The sequence below is a fragment of the Protopterus annectens genome, chromosome 8.part0, assembly GCF_019279795.1.
Source record: "Protopterus annectens isolate FY-2018-M chromosome 8.part0, PAN1.0, whole genome shotgun sequence".
Taxonomy (NCBI): domain Eukaryota; kingdom Metazoa; phylum Chordata; order Ceratodontiformes; family Protopteridae; genus Protopterus; species Protopterus annectens.
In genome coordinates this window covers 1,533,639,424-1,533,660,427 of record NC_056741.1, presented here as the reverse complement: position 1 = coordinate 1,533,660,427, position 21,004 = coordinate 1,533,639,424, and the positions used below count along the sequence as shown (strand labels likewise).

Below are 21,004 nucleotides of genomic sequence, written 5' to 3'. Positions count from 1 at the left end.
TTTTCAGTTCTCCAAACTGATCTGTGTGTTTTTCTTTTTCTCGTCTATCCTATTTTACTTCTCTCTTTAACCACATTGGGTTCATTATGAGCAGTCTCTGTATTTTTATGGACTAAACAACTAGAACTATCTCTTTGAATACCTCTCATTTCAAAGTTAAGACAAATGAAGTACAACGTGGCCCCTCAACAATAAACAGAGTAATGAAATTAGCTCGATGTACCCCAACAAGGATTATGTATTAATGACTACTGGTATAGAGTGTCTATGGTGGCCATGGTGGTGCAGCGGTTAGAGTTGCCGCCTCACAGCAAGAGGTTCTCCCAGTTTGATCCTCGGCTGGGGTGCCTTCTGTGCGGAGTCTGCATGTCCTCCCTGTGGTCGCGTGGGTTTCCTCTGGTTTCCTCACACATCCCAAAGACATGCTGTACGTGGATTGGACACTCTAAATTGGCCCTAGGTGTGAGTGCGTGCGTGTGCCTTCTGTGGAAGGTTGGGTCCCGGGCTGGCAACTCGACACTGTAAAACTCCACTGCCAATCATGAGCGGACAGATGATCTGCTGTGGCGACCCCTAACTGGGAAAAGCCGAAAGAAGAAAAAGAGGAAGGTATAGAGTGTCCATGCCAGAGATAGTGCTGAATAAGGAATATTCACAGCCCTGATAACAAAAATAATGCCACAAATTGACCAATCATGTTATGAGTCATATGACAGAGGAAAAGCAACATGCAGGGGACACATCTGATGTTGTATGTGCTCACATGTTCATTGACACACCCCATAGCTGCTACACAGGCACAAAAGGCAGCATATACAAGGACACCACAGCACAGTATCAACTCATTTTATTGTGTAAGTGAGAAGGAAATGAGAAGACAGTGCAGTCAAAAATGTAATAGAGCAAACAAAGGAATATACATAATGGGAAGACTGCTGAGTTAAGGGAGAAGATTATACTTTCTTAGGTAAAAGTGCACATTTTTTTTTTCAAGCATGGGTGGAAGAGGAAGCTGGCAAAAGGAAAGTGTGGGGAGGAAGGGAGGGTAAAGAGAAGTAAGCAGGGGCAGACAAACACAGAACACAAAGATGGCTGCGCAGGTAGTAGCACACTAGGGGCAAGAATTGAAAGGTGCAAACAGAGAGTATACATAAGTGGTTATGATGATGACACAAAAGGATAGGGAGCAGTGATGAGGCATAGGGGGAGGTGAGGAAGACCCAACAAACTTGCCCACAAGGGAATGCTCAAAGAAGTCGATCACCTCCATGACTGACATCATAGTACTCAAAATGAAGCGCTGTACAATGATGGCCAATGAAGTACAATTCTCTTGAGAAATAGGTAGCGTAATTAAATGTTATAAAACTTGTAAAAGTGCAGCATATATATAAAAACTTGCATGAATTTCCAATGCTTCAATTAAATGGTTTTACAAGATATCCACGCTCTGAATGCAGTACACTGTAGTGAAATGATGGTTTCAAGGTGTCTAATCTTTCCCGTCTGATATACAAAGTATCCAGTTTGAAGATGTAGTAGCTGCTGTAAACTGTAGCAAACTGTGATTATAACTTAACCAATCAAACAGTTCAAATAGGAGCTTCTGGCTTTAGTGGCAGTTAAAATCCTTTTATTGTAGAAAAAAATTATTAAAATCTTCATGTCGAGTTAAAATCTTGGTATAGAATAAAACAGACATCATAGGTGAGCTCCACCTCTGGCAGTCTAATGATCGGAGCCACCTGGCTGCAGTACTCTCTTTGCAGAATAAGATCCAGCGTGCTAATGTGGGCATCAAGCCCCAGGTCCACCTTGGTCACCTATAAGCACTGTACCTCATGTCAGTTAAACCAGGAAGGCACCACAAACCACTTTTAGATGAGGAGCTTTTGCCTACCTCCTAAGATATGGCAACAAAGTCAACCAGGTCCCTTATAGAGGGCAGCTTCATTGCATTGCAGAAAGGCAGGCCTGGGGAATGTTGACATGGTACCTGGCATAGAAAACATGGCTTCCACTTAGTTCTCTGCATGCAGCACAGCTGATCCTGCAGAAAAAATAAATAAATAATTAAAGAGACACAAATACAGCTGTTCAAATATCAACAATATAGTTTAGTAAAATACTGTATAACTGCCAGCAATACACTACACTTACCCCATTGCCAGGAGAGCTTGTTCTGCATTTTCTAACAGGTATTCCAGTTCTGTTCAATCTCCTGTTTTACTGGGAAACAGAAAACAAACCAGCATATCCCTGGCAGCAGAAGACAATTTCAGTTACAGGTGCTAGGCAATGCCATTTAGTAAAAATGTGTCTCTCCCTAACATCTTCATCCCACTAAAGGAGAAGGTTTGATTGGATACGTAGCTGTATTTGTCTGCTCTGTTCCTCAGACCGGGTGATGCCAGTGGCATTACACACTGCCCTGACAAGCTGATACCAATATCCATTTTATAAAGGGAAACCTCACGGTACCCCAGGAGGTGATCATGATGGTCTTTGTGCAGCAGGTGTAGAAAGATTTTGCGCTGTCTGCAGTACCAGATGGGAACTGTGCCAGAGTCTGTGTTTGTTGAATTTTTGTATTTTTTGTTTCTAGGGTTTCAAAAGAGTGTCATATACTGTTACTGTCAGGGTGTCTATCAACCACTTTTCTTATCATGGCCCCCTAACGTCTATTGTCATATATAATGCTTTAACTCGTTCCTCTGTCCAAGATTTTACATATTTTCTGTGATTTGCTCTGTGCATCTCTTTCTTGCATAATTTTGTAGTTTACTTCCTTCATTCGTACTTACTTCAAAAGGTCTTTGCCATTTGGTGAGAAACTTGTCTGCTATGGGGGCCAGAACTAAAAAGTGGTCTTTCCTGGAACTGCCTTTTCGGGGCATTTCTGTTAAATATTCCCTGTTGGATGGCTTGTACCCTCTCCATACATTCTTGAAGAATTGGAATTATACTGCTATCCTGTAGGCTGGTATAATACTCTAAAACTCTATTAAAAATCATTTTTCTTCTTCTTCCCATGTTGTTTGCCAACATCCTCACAAAAGGGGCTAAACCCTGTAGAATACCCAAGGCACCTTACAAGTAGCAAACCTGAAGTATAATAAAAGCTGGTCCATGTCCTTTCCATCTTTTTCTATGACTTTACTTAACACTGGTTTTTAATATTCTATTAAATATATCTCTGTGGTCATCTGTCTGTGGATGATGGATGGATGTTCTCAGCTGCTTCAGCTTGAAAGACTGACCAGAATTACTCATGATTTTAGACATAAAAGTAGTACCTTGGTTTGTCAGAATTTCTTTTGGTATATATCCTCTAGACAAAAGCAATCCAATTTTCTTTGCTATGGCTCTGGCGTTAGCTTTCCTAAGAGTAATTGCTTTTGGGAATTTGGCATAGTATAATACTTCCATGCTGTACTGAATTCCATTGCTGGGCCTATTAAAGGTTCAACAATGTCCATAGCAATTCTCTCTAAAAAGACTTCAATTAAATGCATTTGTATAAGTGAGTTCCTGAAACTTGGGTTTGGGGCTGCTTTTTAATAGTTTGCAGATATTGTAATCGCTGTGTCCCATTCCTCCCATAAAAGGATTGTAGTTCACGCCATTGGTCATATAATACCCTTTCCAGCTTCTACTGTGCCCAGGGTACTTTTTTACATCTCTTAGGGCTTCATCCTCCTTTTTTTTTCTTCATGGGATTTCTTCACTAGTTATGTTAATATCTGTTCTCTGAGTTGTTGGTGCTGCACCTCTCTTTGGGGTCTCTGGCCCTTCCATACAAGTTCCCTGTATTAGGAGTTGCTCCCCAAGCTCTGTGGTTCCTAGTGGGCTCTCCTGTCGGCCCCTTGCACTTATCTATCTATCTATATATATATATATATATATATATATATATATATATATATATTGGATCCCCTGAGACCTTCAGTTGTCATTCTGAGTTTCTTGTGACTTCTTGTCCTCTGTTGTCTTACCTTATAGTTACTGTCATCCAATGTAAATGTCAAACAGTACAGGACACGATTAATCAGCCCCTTGATATAAGGCATGTCCAACATATACCAGTACTCTACACCACCAGCACCACCACTGCTTTCTCTTGTGACTCTTCCCAGAACTGGTTCAGCGCATCCTCCTGCTGGTCTGGAAGATATAACTCAGAATATAAATATCAGTACTTGACTTGACCTTCACCTGTAAGAAATTACATATGTCATTCTTGTGTTATGTCAAACATGAATTACATGCAAACATACCTACCATTGACATGAAGTGGTAGGATGCACAGAATAGTGCTGTTGTGCATCACATGCTGCAGTGTATCTGGCACATCTGTACACATCGTAATACTGAGCATGATGAAACACGTCTGTTCATATCACCTAGTGATACACAGATCTTAGCTGAACATGCAGACTGATAGTAGTGTCTCTAAAGGGTACTGCATGTTCATATATGAGGGGAACAGTAATGTTCAGGTAACATTGCAGTGAACAATGTAGATGTCATACAAGCAGCTGGGGTATAGCACAGACATTACATACCACATGTGCAGTGATAGTGAAGCATGCAGATGCAGTCTGGCCTATTCTCCAAACATGAAGCAAAGTTCTCATGATTGAACTATTCATTTCACAACAAACAGCCTGCAGTGAACATCTGAAGGGTATTCCTATTTTTTCCCAAGGTGAACTGAATGTAGAGCTGATTATATTTATTTGCGCTGGAAGGAGTGCAGCACCCTGTCTGGTAGGTGTGGGGGCTTTTCTATCTCATGAAAGACAATTCAGATTTTCACCTTTGACCCTTTTGTGTTGAGTGACCATGTGTAACATCAATCCATTATTTAACTAAATGCCCTGCGCATGCCATAATAATATACAGCCAAACCAGTCAGCACTGTGGTGCATGTGGTCCCAAGGCATGCTGAATATGTGGAACTGTATTTATTTATTTATTTGAATTTTTTAACCAGGGTAGAGTACTGATCATAACTTGACAAATTTTAGTCTCAGCCTGAAGAAAACAAAGTAATAAAATGTAAATTAAAAGCATGGCAAGACTTCAGAGAGAAGCTACACTATTTACATATTTATACACTATAGAAGGCAACATGAAGCAAGTAGCTGCACTCATTGCATCATAATGGAATGATTTACAGAATGTCAGATGGAAAATATAAGACAAGGAGACTGTCTGGGAAGAGTGTAAAGATTAGGCTGTGTGTTTAGGCAAGAGAGGTGCATTGTCTTTGATTTTTAAGATGGATTTTTAGTTGTGCTTGAATTAAGAGTAAGAAGTATCTCTGAGGAAGGAGCACAGAGATTCTCTGAGTTTGGGGACTAATAGATAGAAAGAGTGGTCAGTTGCATTTAGTCTGAAATGTTGAGTTTGCAGCTTTGGACCTTGGGGGTTCAAGTTTCTTGGATTATGAGATTATAATTGTTTTATATGTTTAGATGTTGTGGGAGAAAGAATCTGATAATTTAGGAGTTTGTACAATTGTATGCCAATCAGTAGTTCAGCACTTTGCTTGACTAGAAGCTATTGAGATTTTTCCAAAGCTGAACAGCAATGTTGATGTCAAGTAGAGAGAGGAAAAAAGTGGCATATTTTCATTAGAAACAGAATGGATGGCAGTGGTGTCCTTTTTGGATGTAGCAGCAACTAAAGGAAGACCATAGTCAAGCTATAAGATCAACACGCCTTTACCAGTGGCTGACTTAGTAAAGTAGGCAAGAAAGGAGAGCTCTTCTCAGCATCAACAATTTACCCAGAATGCCTGACATACAACCTTGTAACCCAACAATGATGTTGTTGTTGGTCTTTCGGCTTTTCCCGGTTAGGGGTCGCCACAGCAGAACTCCGGTCTGCTAATGATTGGCAGTTGGTTTTTATGGTGTTGAGTTGCTAGCCTGACACCCATCCTTCAACGAAGGCATGCCCATTCAACGCATGTCTTTCGAATGCCCACTCGACCGCGGGGAGGGCATGCAGACTCCACACAGAAGGCACTCCCAACCCAAGCCGAGAATCGAATGGGAAAACCTCTTGCTGTGTGGCGACAACGCTACCGCTGCACCACCGTGAATACAGCATATGTATTTCTGCAACCTTAAAATGTGAAACAAAACAAATATGACATATAGCTCTGGCATATGTATATATCACAGTGTAATGAACTACACTGTACAAAGGAAGTGCATATCTGACACTTACACTACTTAGTTTCTTTACTCAACAATTCTAGACAAAGACACAAAAAATGGGGTGACAAAAAAAAAGAATTTGACAATTTTTAAACATTTCTCAAATTCACTTAAAAGAACTTAATACAGCAACAGGTTCTGCATCAACATGCATTTTTTGAACAATAATAAGAGAGTCTATATTAGAACATTGATGTTTCAAAACTTAGAATGTTCTAATATCGACCCCTATTCAGCGAAAGCTGAAAATATCGAAGCAACAGAAATCCAAATTTTTTCCTAGGGAAAGAATTTGGTTGTCCGTTTCTGTTACTTCGGTATTTTCAGTGCTGTGATGGACAGTTATGGGTCAGGTTCAGGTAAGAGTGCGATTGAGTGTGGGTTAGGTTAGTAGTGGTTAGGTTGCAAGTTAGGTATGTGTGCGATTGCGTGGACGTGAGGGTTAGGGCGGGTTAGGTGAGTTAGGGTTAGGGAGCAGGTTAGGTATGTGTGCGATTGTGTGGACATAAGGGTTAGGGTGGGTAGGTGAGTTAGGGTTAGGGTGCGGGTCAGGTAAGTGTGCGATTGTGTGGACGTGAGGGTTAGGGTGGGGTAGGTGAGTTAGGGTTAGGGTTAGGGTGCGGGTGAGGTGAGTGTGCGATAGTGACGGGCCTTAGGGTTAGGGTTTGCATTAAGGTAAGTGGATAGTTAGTGGTGTGTGTATAGTTTAGTGTAGGATTAGGTGTAAGATTTTAAGTGTATGTGTGTGGACTGCTGTTTGTTTGGTGTGCTTTTGTTGTGTGTATGTGTTTTGGAACAGCAAATTTTTTTCCCTCGGAAAAAAATCACTGTTCTGTATGTTCGATGTTTTCAGCTTTTGCTGAATAGGGGTCGAAATTAGAACATTCAAAATTTTGAAACTTCGATGTTCTAATATAGACCCTAATAAGATATGAAACTCTAATGTATATTTGACTGACTGTAATCATAAGTGATTTGCCCAGAAAATTAAAAATTTTATGATGGACAAGGCAAAAATATGAGGCAAAATATAGGCAAATATAGGCAAAATCAGGGGGAATTACATCAATGATTTGCCATAGGAATTCAAAATGTATCATATGTACTAGCTCAAAAAACAGACCGATAGTATAATGCTCCACACTGTACCTGATGCACATTGGGAAGGCAGTAAGCACTTTATGCACCAGCACTCTAAACATGTTGGTGGTATGATGCTTGCTTATAGACTTGCACAAAGGAAAGGCACAGGCCAATTTACACCTTGGTCCACAAAACTCTATCAATATAATGTGCCATACAGTATATACAGCATTTCTTGTGCACTAAGAAAGTAGTTTGTACTTTACACAGTGACACACCAACTAAAGGACTGGACAGTGCTCAGGGCAGCACATGATATGAAGTGATAAGGGGCTATCTAATCTACTTACTGTATGTGTATGTACTCAGTCGATGCACATTGTTATCAGCACTTAACTTTTTATGGCATCTCTGTAAATGCCATTTCTGGTCAACAGAGGGTACATGTTCTCCTCAGTCACCTCAATATCTGAAAAGCACTTGAGGACTAATAGGAACACACAAGTACTAGGTGGACAGCAGTTGTTAAGATATTTAATAATATCAGTTCATTGCTATTTAGTAAATGGCTGTAGCAGAGTATTCTGAGAACCTGACTCTTTGATAAGACATAACTGACTAATAAAAACAAAATTAGATATCCTTGCAGTCCTTTCATCAATGTTTTTTATTGTAAAAGAGTCTATCCCTTTAAATTTATAACTTCAGGATTCATTACTTAATTGTTTTCAGTTGAGTTTTTAGTTGTGTGTATAAGTCCTTCCTTTCTGTAATCAGATTTGTTCTGAATAAGTCCACATTAGTATGAATTAAAGCACTTAATCACTTTTAATAAAACAGTTTTATTGTTTTAAGTGGTGTTCTGTGTTTTCTGTCGTTTGTGGACTGCAAGGATACCTAATTTTGTTTTTATTATTGGTCGGACTTTGGGTATCATTTCACCTATTTTTTTGTCTGGTAAGACATACCTGACTGAAATAGACACCCTGGAGCTGTCAGTAAAAATAAAAAAACTAGAGACAAAGTGACATGCCAAGTGCAGGATAAGACACGCCCCTCCCATAAACACACGAAATGTGGTGGTGGTGTGTGGTCTCACTAATACGGGAGTCATGCTTGAAGGAGAGGGTAATGTATATGAGATGGCCCCTATGCATTATTTTTTCCCTCAATTGTTGTGCAAGTTGGCCCACCTTTTACATTGATGACACTCTCTTGCACTTCATCTTCTATGTCTACAAAATGGCTGTGTCATTTTCAGTGGCCAGTGTGTCAATTTCTCTATAGCTTTTTTTTTCTTGATGACTGCTCCAGGACATCTGTGTTGTCAGGAGTATGAGCTGATCATGGAATCCAGCATCCTGACAATGATCTGTAGCCAGATCCACTGAGTCCATAGCAGTTAGTACCACTTGGAAGTTGTTAGGTCCATAATTTTTAGATGGCAAAGGCTTGGATCACATCTGTCAACATTATTCCCTTTTTAATTTCTCCAAATGTTTTGAGTTTCTAATTCCGTGATGGGAATGGACCACATTCCAAAGTCAGAGTATGACTGAACAATACCAGTTCCATGTACTGAGTCTTTGATGTTAGGTATGAGTGCTCTTCTGAGCAGCAACAGTGTTCCCAGAATGGCCTCCTCTTGTAGATCATATGGGATTACATGTATTGGTAACATATTTAAGTATGACTGTAAATTATTTTTTATTAGTCCTGTTGCTCCTAGTACCATTGGAACTGTATAGCTTTCTCTCTTCCACATTATTCTTATTTCTGCTTATAAATTCTAGCATTTTATGACATTGAGTTTCTCACTATATAAGACACTATAATTGCTGTATGCAGTAGTTTCTATGATTAACACCATTTTTGTCTTTTTTTTCTTGTACTACTATATTTGATTTTATCATATCTACTTTCTTAGATACTGGTATTGGGTGGATTCCATGTGATCCAGACTTCATTACTGTATTTAGTAGTAGAAGGTCTTGTATGTAGGTGCTAGTAATGGCACTGTTGTTATCTGTAAAAGAATGCTGCTGCTACTGTTACATCACCAATCAATGTATCAGAATCTCTTTTACTCTATATAGACCACATAAACTGCATTACTGTACACTGGCTGGCTGCTACATGCCATAATACATATACTATGTTGCTGTTGACCTGCACTCTTGCACATTTCTTATTTAAATTCACGCTGTGGCTGTAGGAAAGCAACAACAGCCTTCTCATTATTTTGCACTACTATCTTTGAATAGTGTTTTCTGTTATGTTACATCTGTACCAGCCTTATGCAATGACACTCTGTGTTTGAATTTCTCACTCCTAGTTTAATAGTTTTAAAATACACGCACACATGGAATCATCTGGTTTACTTCTCTGAATGAGTTTGACTACCACATGTTGATTTTTTTTAAGTTTTTTCTAATGTTTTATATACCTGTTTTTAGTGCCTCATCCTGTGGATAGACTGAATCAAACTTTTGCTTTTTAGTATGATAATGTGATCACTTTTCTTGACAGAAACTTCCTGTGAACCCATCACTGTGACAATGTGTCAGCAGCTCAGCTATAACATGACTTCATTCCCCAACATCGAGCTGGGAATTCCTGACCAGCATAGTGCCATAGACATCCTCATGAACTACAAGGTAATTCTGCTTCTCAGATTATTCTTCGATATATTTGAAAACCTGTTCCTAAATACCAGTCTGTAACCCTCTTATAATGAATTATTTACTCTTTAATGCTTTTATTTATTTGTTTCTTAGCTTATTTATTAAGTAGGGTAGTGGACTGACCTAGAATGATCCATTTCAGCTGCATCCTAGGAGTTGCAATGTTGTTTTTTTTTTTTTTTTTGTAAGGAATCAATTTGTAGAAGACAAGGTTGCCATCATAAAGTATTAAGTTGGATACTCGCTAGTCATTAGTGAGAGAATTTATGAATAAGCTGACTTGAATTTGACTGTGGAATGCACGTAATAATCTTTCACGCAAGTGATAAGATGTTGTTACATTTTAAGTTCTGTTGGTGAGGTAGCTTGAACAAGTCTGCAGTTGGGGGTACCAATGCCAGAGTATGAGAGCAGGTGATGGCTGACCGAGTAGAAGGCTTTGATAAACAGTGCATCTGCAAGATGTCATTTGTTTGTGTTGGTGACTATTCTATCTGTAAGACTCTGCAGAACAATTTCGGTATGTCTGTGTATTATGAATGCATGTTGGCACAATGAGACAATGGTGTATTGGTAAAGGAAGATTGTGGGTTATTTGTGCACTGCTTTTTCCAAGTATTTTTCCTAAATGAGATAGAAGACAGACTGAGAGGAAATCTGATTTGTTAGCTGACCCGGTGGTTTTGGGTATGGAATGTCAATAACATTTTCAAAATGTCTGGAAATGATGGTTGTGTAAGTGAAAGGTGAAATACAGGACATAAATCCTGCAACTTCAAATGTCAATGTTGTTTAATATACTTAGGGTAGAGACCCTCTGAGCCAGGGGCACTATGGTTGGGTGGCAATTAAATTAAAAAGTCATTATCAGTTTGATATCGCTTTGCTTTTCTATTTACACCAGGGTATCTAACTACACAGCCATTCAGTTTTAAGTTTTGGTTCATTGAGCCTCCAACTTTAGCTGCACAATTTCCAAAGAGAGTTCATCAAAACTACAGAGTAAGCAGTAATGATCCATCTCCCCTGCCGAACCCATATCAGCGCTCACGTCCTGCCTCTGTGATGGTAGAACATTGCATTGCTGGACAAACAACCCCTTCAGAATCTCTATTAACACTTCTTTCTCAGATTTGCAGGGGAACACTGAATTTCTTTAGCAAGTTACAGGTCAGTGTAGCTGCAATTCAACTAAGTAATACAGACTCCTGTATGTCAGTGGTGCATGATTATAATGCTCTACTCCTGTACCGGGCATATTGATGCTGCTTTAAAAGTTTGTCATTTAGGTGTCATGTAGATGATGTAATCTTTTAAAGGTAGTGAAGTTAAAGCAGTGGGTTGATGTTGTTCCACAGTGACTGGGAATCAAATTTAATTAAAGATATAAGCATATCCCAGACATGATATAGTCATTTTAAAGCTTCTCTTATTTAGGTTGCAATTTGTTTTTGTGCATGCCTTCTGACACCTTTAGATGTGGCTGACACTTTAGTCAAAGACTAAGATGTGACACCTCAGATGGTAAAATGTAATTTCATATCCCCTAGCCTTTCACTTGAAGTCTTTAATTTTAATTACATTCTCAAACCTTCTCTGCATTTCACTTTTTCTGCTTGGTGCATTGCAACAATGTGCAATGTAAGTATAGCTTCAATAAACCACATATTTTCCCTGCTTTCAGTTAAGATAAAGTTTTATCTCTTCTTAGTTTACTTTTGCAAGCTGCTGACAGGTGAGCTGATCTCCTGTGTACAAGCTGAACTGCACAGGTGTAGGAGCTGTTTAGAATAAAGACTTCTCACTTACATTCATTGTGGATTTTCCATTTTTGGTGACAGCACTAATCACATGAATTGTATGATTAATGCTGAAGATTAAAACTGGTGTAAGAAAGAAGTTTGAAGATGATAAAAATCACAATCTGGATGTAATGGCAGGAAAGGTTTCTTAATTTCACATTCATATTCCGAGCTTGAGATGGATTCCATTGAGGACCTGTCTCATTTTTGCTTTATTGCTAATAATATTGAAGAATTGCAGAAAACATGTCATACTAAGTGCTGAAGGAGAACAAATATATAGTTTAATAAGACATCTACTTTACTGAGAAAAGCCAGGCATTAGAATATTTGAAGAGCTGATCAGCTGTTTAGTACTACTTTTAATCCCAAACCAAATAGTATAGTATAGCGCCTCCAGATTATTACTTCAATAGTAAAGATAACGAATCTGTTAATGACTACATTAAAGATAACGAATCTGTTAATGACTACATTACTGAACTCTGGTACTTACCTCAGGACTGCAGGACAGGGCTCCTAGGCAACAGAAAATGACTGTGGTAACATTTGTCTCGGGGCTCATGCCTGAAGTGAAATTCAGCTGCAGAGATCTATGGCTACTGCAGATTCGGTATAGGCACAGAAAAGCATGAAGTACCACACCCAAAGCTTTGATTATCAAGTGCATAAGGGCAGGGGAAATAATGTGTGTTGTGCTAGGTGTACAGTACATGTTTATGTAACTATAACTAGTAAATGTGTGGTACAGTATGGAGGAAATCCTGCTTGCTGTTGTGGCCACACTTATGTTCCGGTCTGTTTTTTAGGCAATGTTCCATAGACATTGTGATAAGACAACAGTCCACACACACGATTAATTAAGGCATTGTCCATTATAGATTGCATTTTTACTTCCACTGACATACCCACTTGGCATTCAGCTGCTAATGCCTGCCACACTGCTTGCTGTCTCCAGGTACCTTGGGGGGTGGGTACATTACCCCCCTCCTGTATTATATTTGCTTATTGAATCTGTGAGCAGGGCACTGTGTACTTCTGTGTGACTACAATGAGTTTGCAACAGACATATGTCTCTGCTGCTGAATTTCCCTGCCTGAGTCCCAGGACTATAATGTGGAGAAACTTATCAGGAAATGCAATTTCCACTGATTTGTATCATAAATTATGACAGTATCCATAGAAAGTGTTTGGCTAAAAAAATGACATTTGAAGAAGCATTTGAAATGCCTCAAGAATGGGAATCATCTCACAGAAATATGCTGAAGCTGTAAAGGTATGTAGCAGAAGGTGCTGCAAAAAAAAAAGAGAGCTACAGGGCTTACACAAAAATCATATGCTAAAAAGGTACAGTATAGTTAAAGCATGCTACAAATGAAATGGAAATAATCGGTGCCATGACATGGTCAAACCATGTTATAAATCAGGAAGAACTCATCAGCAAGATTGCAAAAATTTAAAAGTGAGAATTACTGTAACTGTAGAAGAGCAGCAGAAGGCTGCAGAAAGACAAATATAGTTAATGGACACGTTCTGTTACATATTTGCCAAAAAAATGTACCTTAATTGAAAATATTAAAAGGAAACAGCCTTCTATGGAAGTCATGTTGTATACAGTGTGAGAGAGCAGACAAGTGGGAGTGCGAGATTAGTATAAAAGAATGTACTCAATGTATAACTTTGAAAGACTGGATGTGCAGACATGCCAAAATGTCTTCTGTCATTATGTAAAGTGAAAGAGAATGAAGCAGGAGTAAAACCTGAAGCAGTTTCAGGTGACAGTGCACTGTGATGAATAAGTACAATATACAACATTTTGAAGAAGTGCAAATGTACCAGCACTGAAAGAATGCAAGACTGTTTTTAAAAGGAGACATGTTGGATGTTGGTTGTTACTACATGTAATCCAAATTTGTTAGGGCAAAGTCAGTTGAAGGAACTGAAAATCTACTGGAATTATGTACCTTAATTTTCTGGCTTCAGATAAAATTTTTGGTGTAAGTCACTCATTCTCTGATTACATGTTTAATTCAGTGCACAGTCCTGGGGTAGTTGTAGCCTAGCAGGGCTTTTGCAGACCTGTAACAAGTATCTGAACACCTGTGCAAGCTATGTTTATCAAAAGCAAAGAAATTATGTTATAAAGCCTTCATTGGGCTCCTTTATCCCCCAGATTCATGAAGCTCGGCGCAAGGCCGGCATAAGGCTTGCACCGGCCGTGCGGCGTCGATGTGGAGTAGTCACGCCATATGCATATTAATGAAGGCATGCAGCCACCACAGCCACGTGCATAGGAAACGTGCACGAGTGCAAGGGGCGTATCGAAGTTGCGCAGGGAGGCGTGTCAAAGTCAGCTTCCGAGGAGCAACCTAAACTGCTGAATATTATATTCCGCAAGCAATAGTAATCGTACCTGTCAGTGTCCGTGGAGACTGAAACGTGTGCAAAGCAGAGTCCCTGCGAACAGAAAATGAAGACTCAAACACAAATGCACGGTAGGGAATAATGTGTCCCTACCCATGAACAAATGACAGGAAAACCGTGTGCCTGTAGTCCAATGCACTGTAGATAGCTATACCATGTGGAAGTGAAACATATCAGATGTTAGCATGCTGCCAGTAGGTACGTCCAGTCTAACGGAGAGGGTCACCAGCCGACCCATAATTTGAGGGAGGGAACATAGCTGTGCAGATGTGTCCATAAAACAGAAGGCGCATATAAATGAGCCATAACAACATGGACACATGTAGGCCGAAAGGAACAGTATGATCCGTACTGTCGACCAAGATTACCACCTGTCCCACTTTGCGAGCGACAGTCCCTCTGTGGGCAGATGTGTCCTGACACAAACATGTAAAACTGGCAAATGTCCAGAGAATATAGGACATAATTCCTCCGTAGACGTCATGCAATAGTTGCATTAAACATATTTCACTGGACGTATAGTACAGAAATGTCATAACAAACAGAATAAGATACCGAAATGCTACAAGAATAAGCTTAGATATAGGCAAGAATTGTAAGTTCTATTTGCCGAACTGACCGTGGGTATGTGTCAGCCTGTAAAATATGCTGTGTTCACCGCAACTGTCACAGTAGGGTTGCCACCCTTACAAATGGCCAAAGTGGGACATGTTTGGTACAGACATCAGACTGTACAGGCCGACACATACCCACGGCCAGTACAAAGGACAGAACATAACTGTTTTGTCTACAGAAATGTGTATTCCTGTAGCATTTTAGTTGCTTAGTCTGTTTCTCATAACAGTCAGGTATTTTAGATACAGAATTAACTGTTTAATGCAACTATCACATAAAATATAAGAAATATGTTTGTCCTAAAATCCCAGGACACTTGCCATGTTGACAATTTCATGTCAGGACACAACTGCCCAGAGAGGGACTGTCCCTCGCAAAGTGGGATAGGTGGTAACCCTATGTCACACTGTGAACAATTCAAAAGGTGGAAACACAACCGTTGATTGTGGGGAGGCAATCTCCACAACAGTCGGACATGTGCAAGAAATAGCTTGGACATAGAAAAAGGTGCCATCCTACCAATGAGTAAAACAGGCTGCCAAAATCTGGAAGGCAGCTGTATAATCCAAACGTGTATATGACACAGTCAAACGGGTAGTACCCGGATACACCAACCAAGTAATGAAAGTGAAGTAAGGGCGTGTACCTATGTGCGTGAGGTATAGCATGTGGACAGCAAACATGGCAGGGTAGTCCACACAACCATAAAGGTACCCGACACATGTAGGGTAATCAATGTGTAACTCTGGCCGTGTCATGGGCCAACAACCAAAGTAGTGCTCTATGGGGTGTGAGTAATTCACGTTTGAGGGGTGTGTGTTTAATGGTAAATTCCTCAAAGGCGATACTTGTGTCGTATGCAGAAAAGGTGAACCGGAGGTGCATGAGGGGGCAGCGGGTGAAGTGGAAAGAAACACAACCTCATGTAGAAACAGCTGCAAGACAAGCAGACAGGCCATAGTGTAGAACACAATCCCACGAACATATGAATATGGAAATATGCGAGACAAATGTATACATACGGCACCATTACATACCCACAGATGTGTTCTGATGGAACTGCCCATAACAAACGCAACACACCTGGATGCATAATAGCCTACCCAGCATACCCTCCATAACACACAACCTGCCACCATACCAGAACATCCACCAAATCCAGCCGTACTTGGTCCACTGGTTTGTTGCAGAAACAGACACACACAGTGACCCCTACGCATATGTAGTAGGTATTGTCACCCTAGGCAGTGTCAGGATTGCAAACCATGTATCCCCTGCAGGTAAAACCCCCTGCACGTTTTCGTGCAGCCACAAAAATCTTCGTTATCTAACTTGTTTTGGTTTTGACCAATTTTTGGGATATCCCTCACGGGATGACCAACCTGTGTAAATAGTAGAATGGTTATGACAACATGATGTCCAATCCAGTAGATATCTGGACACAAGTCAGAACGTACAGTGGAGGTCCATGACACTGTCCAGCCCTAAGTGGGCATGCATAACCTACCACCCAGGATAAAATATCTTCCCATGATGCACGTGTCCAGACACGAATAGGAGGGAGAATATAATGCACACATTTGCAAAGTGGAAAATGGCATGAGGGCGAGGAAGACACTACGTAAACAGGTCAACCCTGATCAAGTGTGAGGGACACTGACTGTGTGCAGTCATGACTGACCATACCTGTCAACCTGTGTGAGCAAGATATCTGGACAGAGCCATGAATATAAGTGAGACAAAGGTCCAAAATCAGGGACAATCTGTAAACATATCTCTTAGAAACATAGAATTTGATAGAATAACAGTTTGCACATTGGCATTAATGTCTGGAGTAAGTCTGAAACCCAACTGTCTGTCAGCATGTTCCGACTGCAGTCTTTAATGCTGAGCTACTGCCATGCCAGAACACAACAGCGTATTACAGAGGTCCGTGCCATACCATTCAACTGTCCTGATATTCACAGAATGACTAGGGTCACCACCTGTCCCACTTTGCGAGTAACAATTTTTCTGTAGGCAGTTAGTTTCCTAATTTACTTTAAAAGTCATATAAAATGGTTATTTTATATATGAATCCTCAATATGCTATGTGAAGTAGCATAAGCAACTCAAATGTTACTAGAATAAGCTATTATATGTACAAAAAAGGTTAAAGTTCAGTAGTATGAATGGCTGTAGGTATGTTTTGTCCTGGAAAATCTGACATCGCTACAGAACATGTCCCACTCTGGGCATTCGAAAAGGTGGCAACCCGAAGAATGACCACAGGTTCGCCCCATAGTGTTGGTGTGTGCCTCCAACAATCTGCACCAGTGTGGTAAATAGCTGAGGATTGACGTCACTAAATAATGAGACATATCCTGAGTATAAGACTCCACAACCTGCAGAAAAGTCATGCTAATGCAAAACCTAGCATTCTACCAATGTAAGCTTGTAAGAGGAATTGGTAAAATGTGTCCCTAATTGTCCCCCCCCCCCCATGTAGGTTTTGCACAGGTTCGGTACTCTAAGAGGTATGGTCCATACATATTTACAGAAACAGCCCTTCACACTTGTGTAATGTACAACCGCATACCTGTAGTCACTTCATGTCCAAAAATAACAATCCCCGTATGACTGTATACAGGTAATAGTCAAATGTGAACAACCCTCACCGGGGAGTATGGAGTGTAATAAACCCACCCATAATATGTAATGCCAACAGAATTAGCTGCTGACAGGTGCCCAAACACCTGTGTCTATAAACACAGGTAAAACTTCAAAATAGGGAGATAAGCCCTGTCCATATGCTTCGTCTGACATTTTACCTCGGCCAGGGAAGTTCCGTTCACCAGGTGGACAAGCCTAAACCCAGATCACTACATGAACACCCTGACAATCAAAGACCTGTATGTGGCTGGACTATATGCCTTAGTGTTCTGCATACCCTCGGAGTGATTAACAATGCAGCCGGAGTCCACAGCAGTAGGCAATAGGGAATGTGTAATATGTAGCACCGCCATTTTCCCAGCAGGAGAATGGATGCCTGTGTCGTAGGTGAAGCGGTGAGGCGTATGTTGATGTAGCTAAGTACTATGGGTATGCATATCAATGAGGGAGAACACCAAAAGAATAGTGGTTCCGGTATCCAGCCAACATGAATGCAGTCCCAGTTGACCTACGACCACTGCCTATATAACTTGAAAGTGTAATTAAAGCGTTCGTGCAGTACACACATTTAAATATGTAAAGGTGAACGTGTGTTTTGCAATAGTCCGTAAACCGGAATACATTTAAGTAACTGTTACGGTCAGAATTATGAAAGTTCACGGAAGCACAATTATCTATGAAACATATGTAACCCACAATAAGGATATGCAGGTGCGCCTGCACGTGTGTAATCCGCTCACAGAATAGAAAATGAATGGTGTTTTCCCCACGTTCCATGTACATGGCTCATACCTGTTAAACCTGTAAAGTACGAAACCAGACAAAGCCATGACAACAACTGGTACAAATAGGGACAATCCCCAGATATTGCCCTAACAAACATAGAAAGTGGTTAGAATAACAGGTGTGTCACTAGCATGGATTCTCTGAAGGGTATGAAGTCGTAACCTGAAATGCTTGTCATTATTTACCAACATCAGTCTTTAATGATATGCCACTAACTTGCCAGATAGACACAAGGTTATGAAAAACGGACCACAAATAGGGACAGTCCCCAGATATTGCCTAACAAACAGAGAAAGTGGATAGAATAACAGGTGTGTCACTAGCATGTATTCTCTGAAGGGTATGAAGTCGTAACCTGAAATGTTTGTCATTATTTACCAACGTCAGTCTTTAATGATATGCCACTAACTTGCTAGATAGACACAAGGTTATGAAAAATGGACCACAAATAGGGACTATCCCCAGATATTGCCTAACAAACATAGAAAGTGGATAGGATAACAGGTGTGTCACTAGCATGGATTCTCTGAAGGGTATGAAGTCGTAACCTGAAATGTTTGTCATTATTTACCAACGTCAGTCTTTAATGATATGCCACTAACTTGCCAGATAGACACAAGGTTATGAAAAATGGACCACAAATAGGGACTATCCACAGATATTGCTTAACAAACATAGAAAGTGGATAGAATAACAGGTGTGTCACTAGCATAGATTCCCTGAAGGGTATGAAGTCTTAACCTGAAATGTTTGTCATTATTTACCAACGTCAGTCTTTAATGATATGCCACTAACTTTCCAGATAGACACAAGGTTATGAAAAACGGAGCAAAGATAAGAGTCAAACAGCTGTACATGCAGTGGAAATCTGTACAGTTGAAAGGTATGATATGGAGATATATATACACATATATCCACAGACATAATCCAAAGCAAATTACGAGATGAGGAATGTACAGACATATGTATATATGTACATATATATATATATATATATATATATATATATATATATATATATATATATATATATACAAACACGATACATGAATAGATATATACACAATAAACATATGTCCCTGTACATATACCACATGTACATACATAGGTCACAGTATAGCTAATATGGATAGACAGACAGACATGCATGAAAGGAGAATACACCGATGGTTTCCAAACCATTTCCCGGAAAGTACCAGTGTGAAAGGGCCTGCAAGTTCTATACATTAAACATGAATATACGTGTCCTTTGCAGGACCCCAAAAATTGATCTGTATGAAGTGCGAACCATCATTGATGCTAAAGACGTCACAGCAGCAACTACGATATAGCTGTACATGCAACAGTAGCAGGTGCAAGGGTAATAACACATGGGTCGATTGGTCAGCCTCGGTAGGGCCACGGGATCCCTCATCACATACTCCAAGACTAGCTATGTAATCATTACTGCGACACTTTCCGGGGTGTACCACAAGGCATTATGGTGGTATGTCAGTAGTCGTTGGCAACACCCACATCTGCTCTCACATACAACAGTCACTCAGAAACATTACAGACCCAGGTGATGTTGGCAACATGCTGGCGGATGGATTCAATGCTAACATTACACCCTCACACTCATTACAGGGCCACAATCCATGCAGGAACATTGCGGTGTCCCTGTGGTCACACCTACACAGTACTAACCTGCACTCTATATGTCCTGGGACACTGGCCCCATGTCACCTTCCAAAGTCCCAGGCTGTGATGTCCACAAACCTCTGGAAGACATGTCTCCCCACTAGGCCACCATATTCAGTAATAGCCTTGTATCAGACATTGTGGCCCCTAAATGGCACACAGCAACATTTATCACACTCCACACAGGTGGCACCACAATGCACGAGTGGGACTATAGTCCTACACAACTGACTGGACTGTTCTGCATGGCTATGGGGCACATCTTCAAGAACGTCATTCACAGAGACATTGTTGGGCTCTGGTCCTTTGATGCCACCCGGGTTGGACTTGTTAGGGCCAGAGCATGGCCCCTACACCTGGTGGCCTCCTTTCATACAGTTACCAGGGTAGTTGATGATGGTACGGGAGTCCACACATCCTACATTGTCCTCTCATTGCCTTTCAGCACTGTTCTCCATTCTGGTATTGACAACATACACATCCACCTGCACATCGTACCCTATGTCTCAGGATATTATGCAATGTGGCTCATGGACAGGACACACACAATGAGGGTAGCATACCATAGTACCTACTGCATTTCAGTTACATTTGCCATGCCACAGTCCTCAGTCATTGGGCCTCTCATGTTCAGTATATGCTTCCCTGAGGTACAGGCTAGCACAGAGGGACTTTCCCTGCCTAGCTTTACAAACCCCTGCATACAAAGGGCCATGATTGATCCACCAGCTGATACTGACTCCATCCATATGGGTGTCACTGTGACAGATACCTGATATGAATATCATGGCCTCAAGCTGCATGACACAAGGTGCATGAACATCACCTTTGCATTACACCATTCACCCACTGACTATCACATAGGTGGTAGTCCCCTACATACATGTTACATTGTACATGTTTATAGTACACACGTATGTCGCACCCACTCCTGTGATTACCATATTGCCACTGTGGTGTGGATATCCTTCTACGTTGCCACACTTATCTGTTCTGGGTGTGTAGCTGGTACATAGGCACCCATTGTACCTCTGAACTCAAGACGTCT

The 21,004-nt window shown here is 40.6% G+C and overlaps 1 protein-coding gene across 6 annotated transcripts in view; it reads left to right on the top strand.

Moving 5' to 3' along the window:
- LOC122809540 (membrane frizzled-related protein) overlaps window positions 1–21,004 on the top strand; it is a 438,477-nt gene that overhangs the window by 374,851 nt on the left and 42,622 nt on the right. For all 6 annotated transcript variants that reach the window (XM_044081119.1, XM_044081117.1, XM_044081118.1 and 3 more), the window contains one exon: window positions 9,843–9,970. In XM_044081119.1, the coding sequence (XP_043937054.1) occupies window positions 9,843–9,970 (128 nt within the window). The remainder of the gene's footprint in view (window positions 1–9,842; window positions 9,971–21,004) is intronic.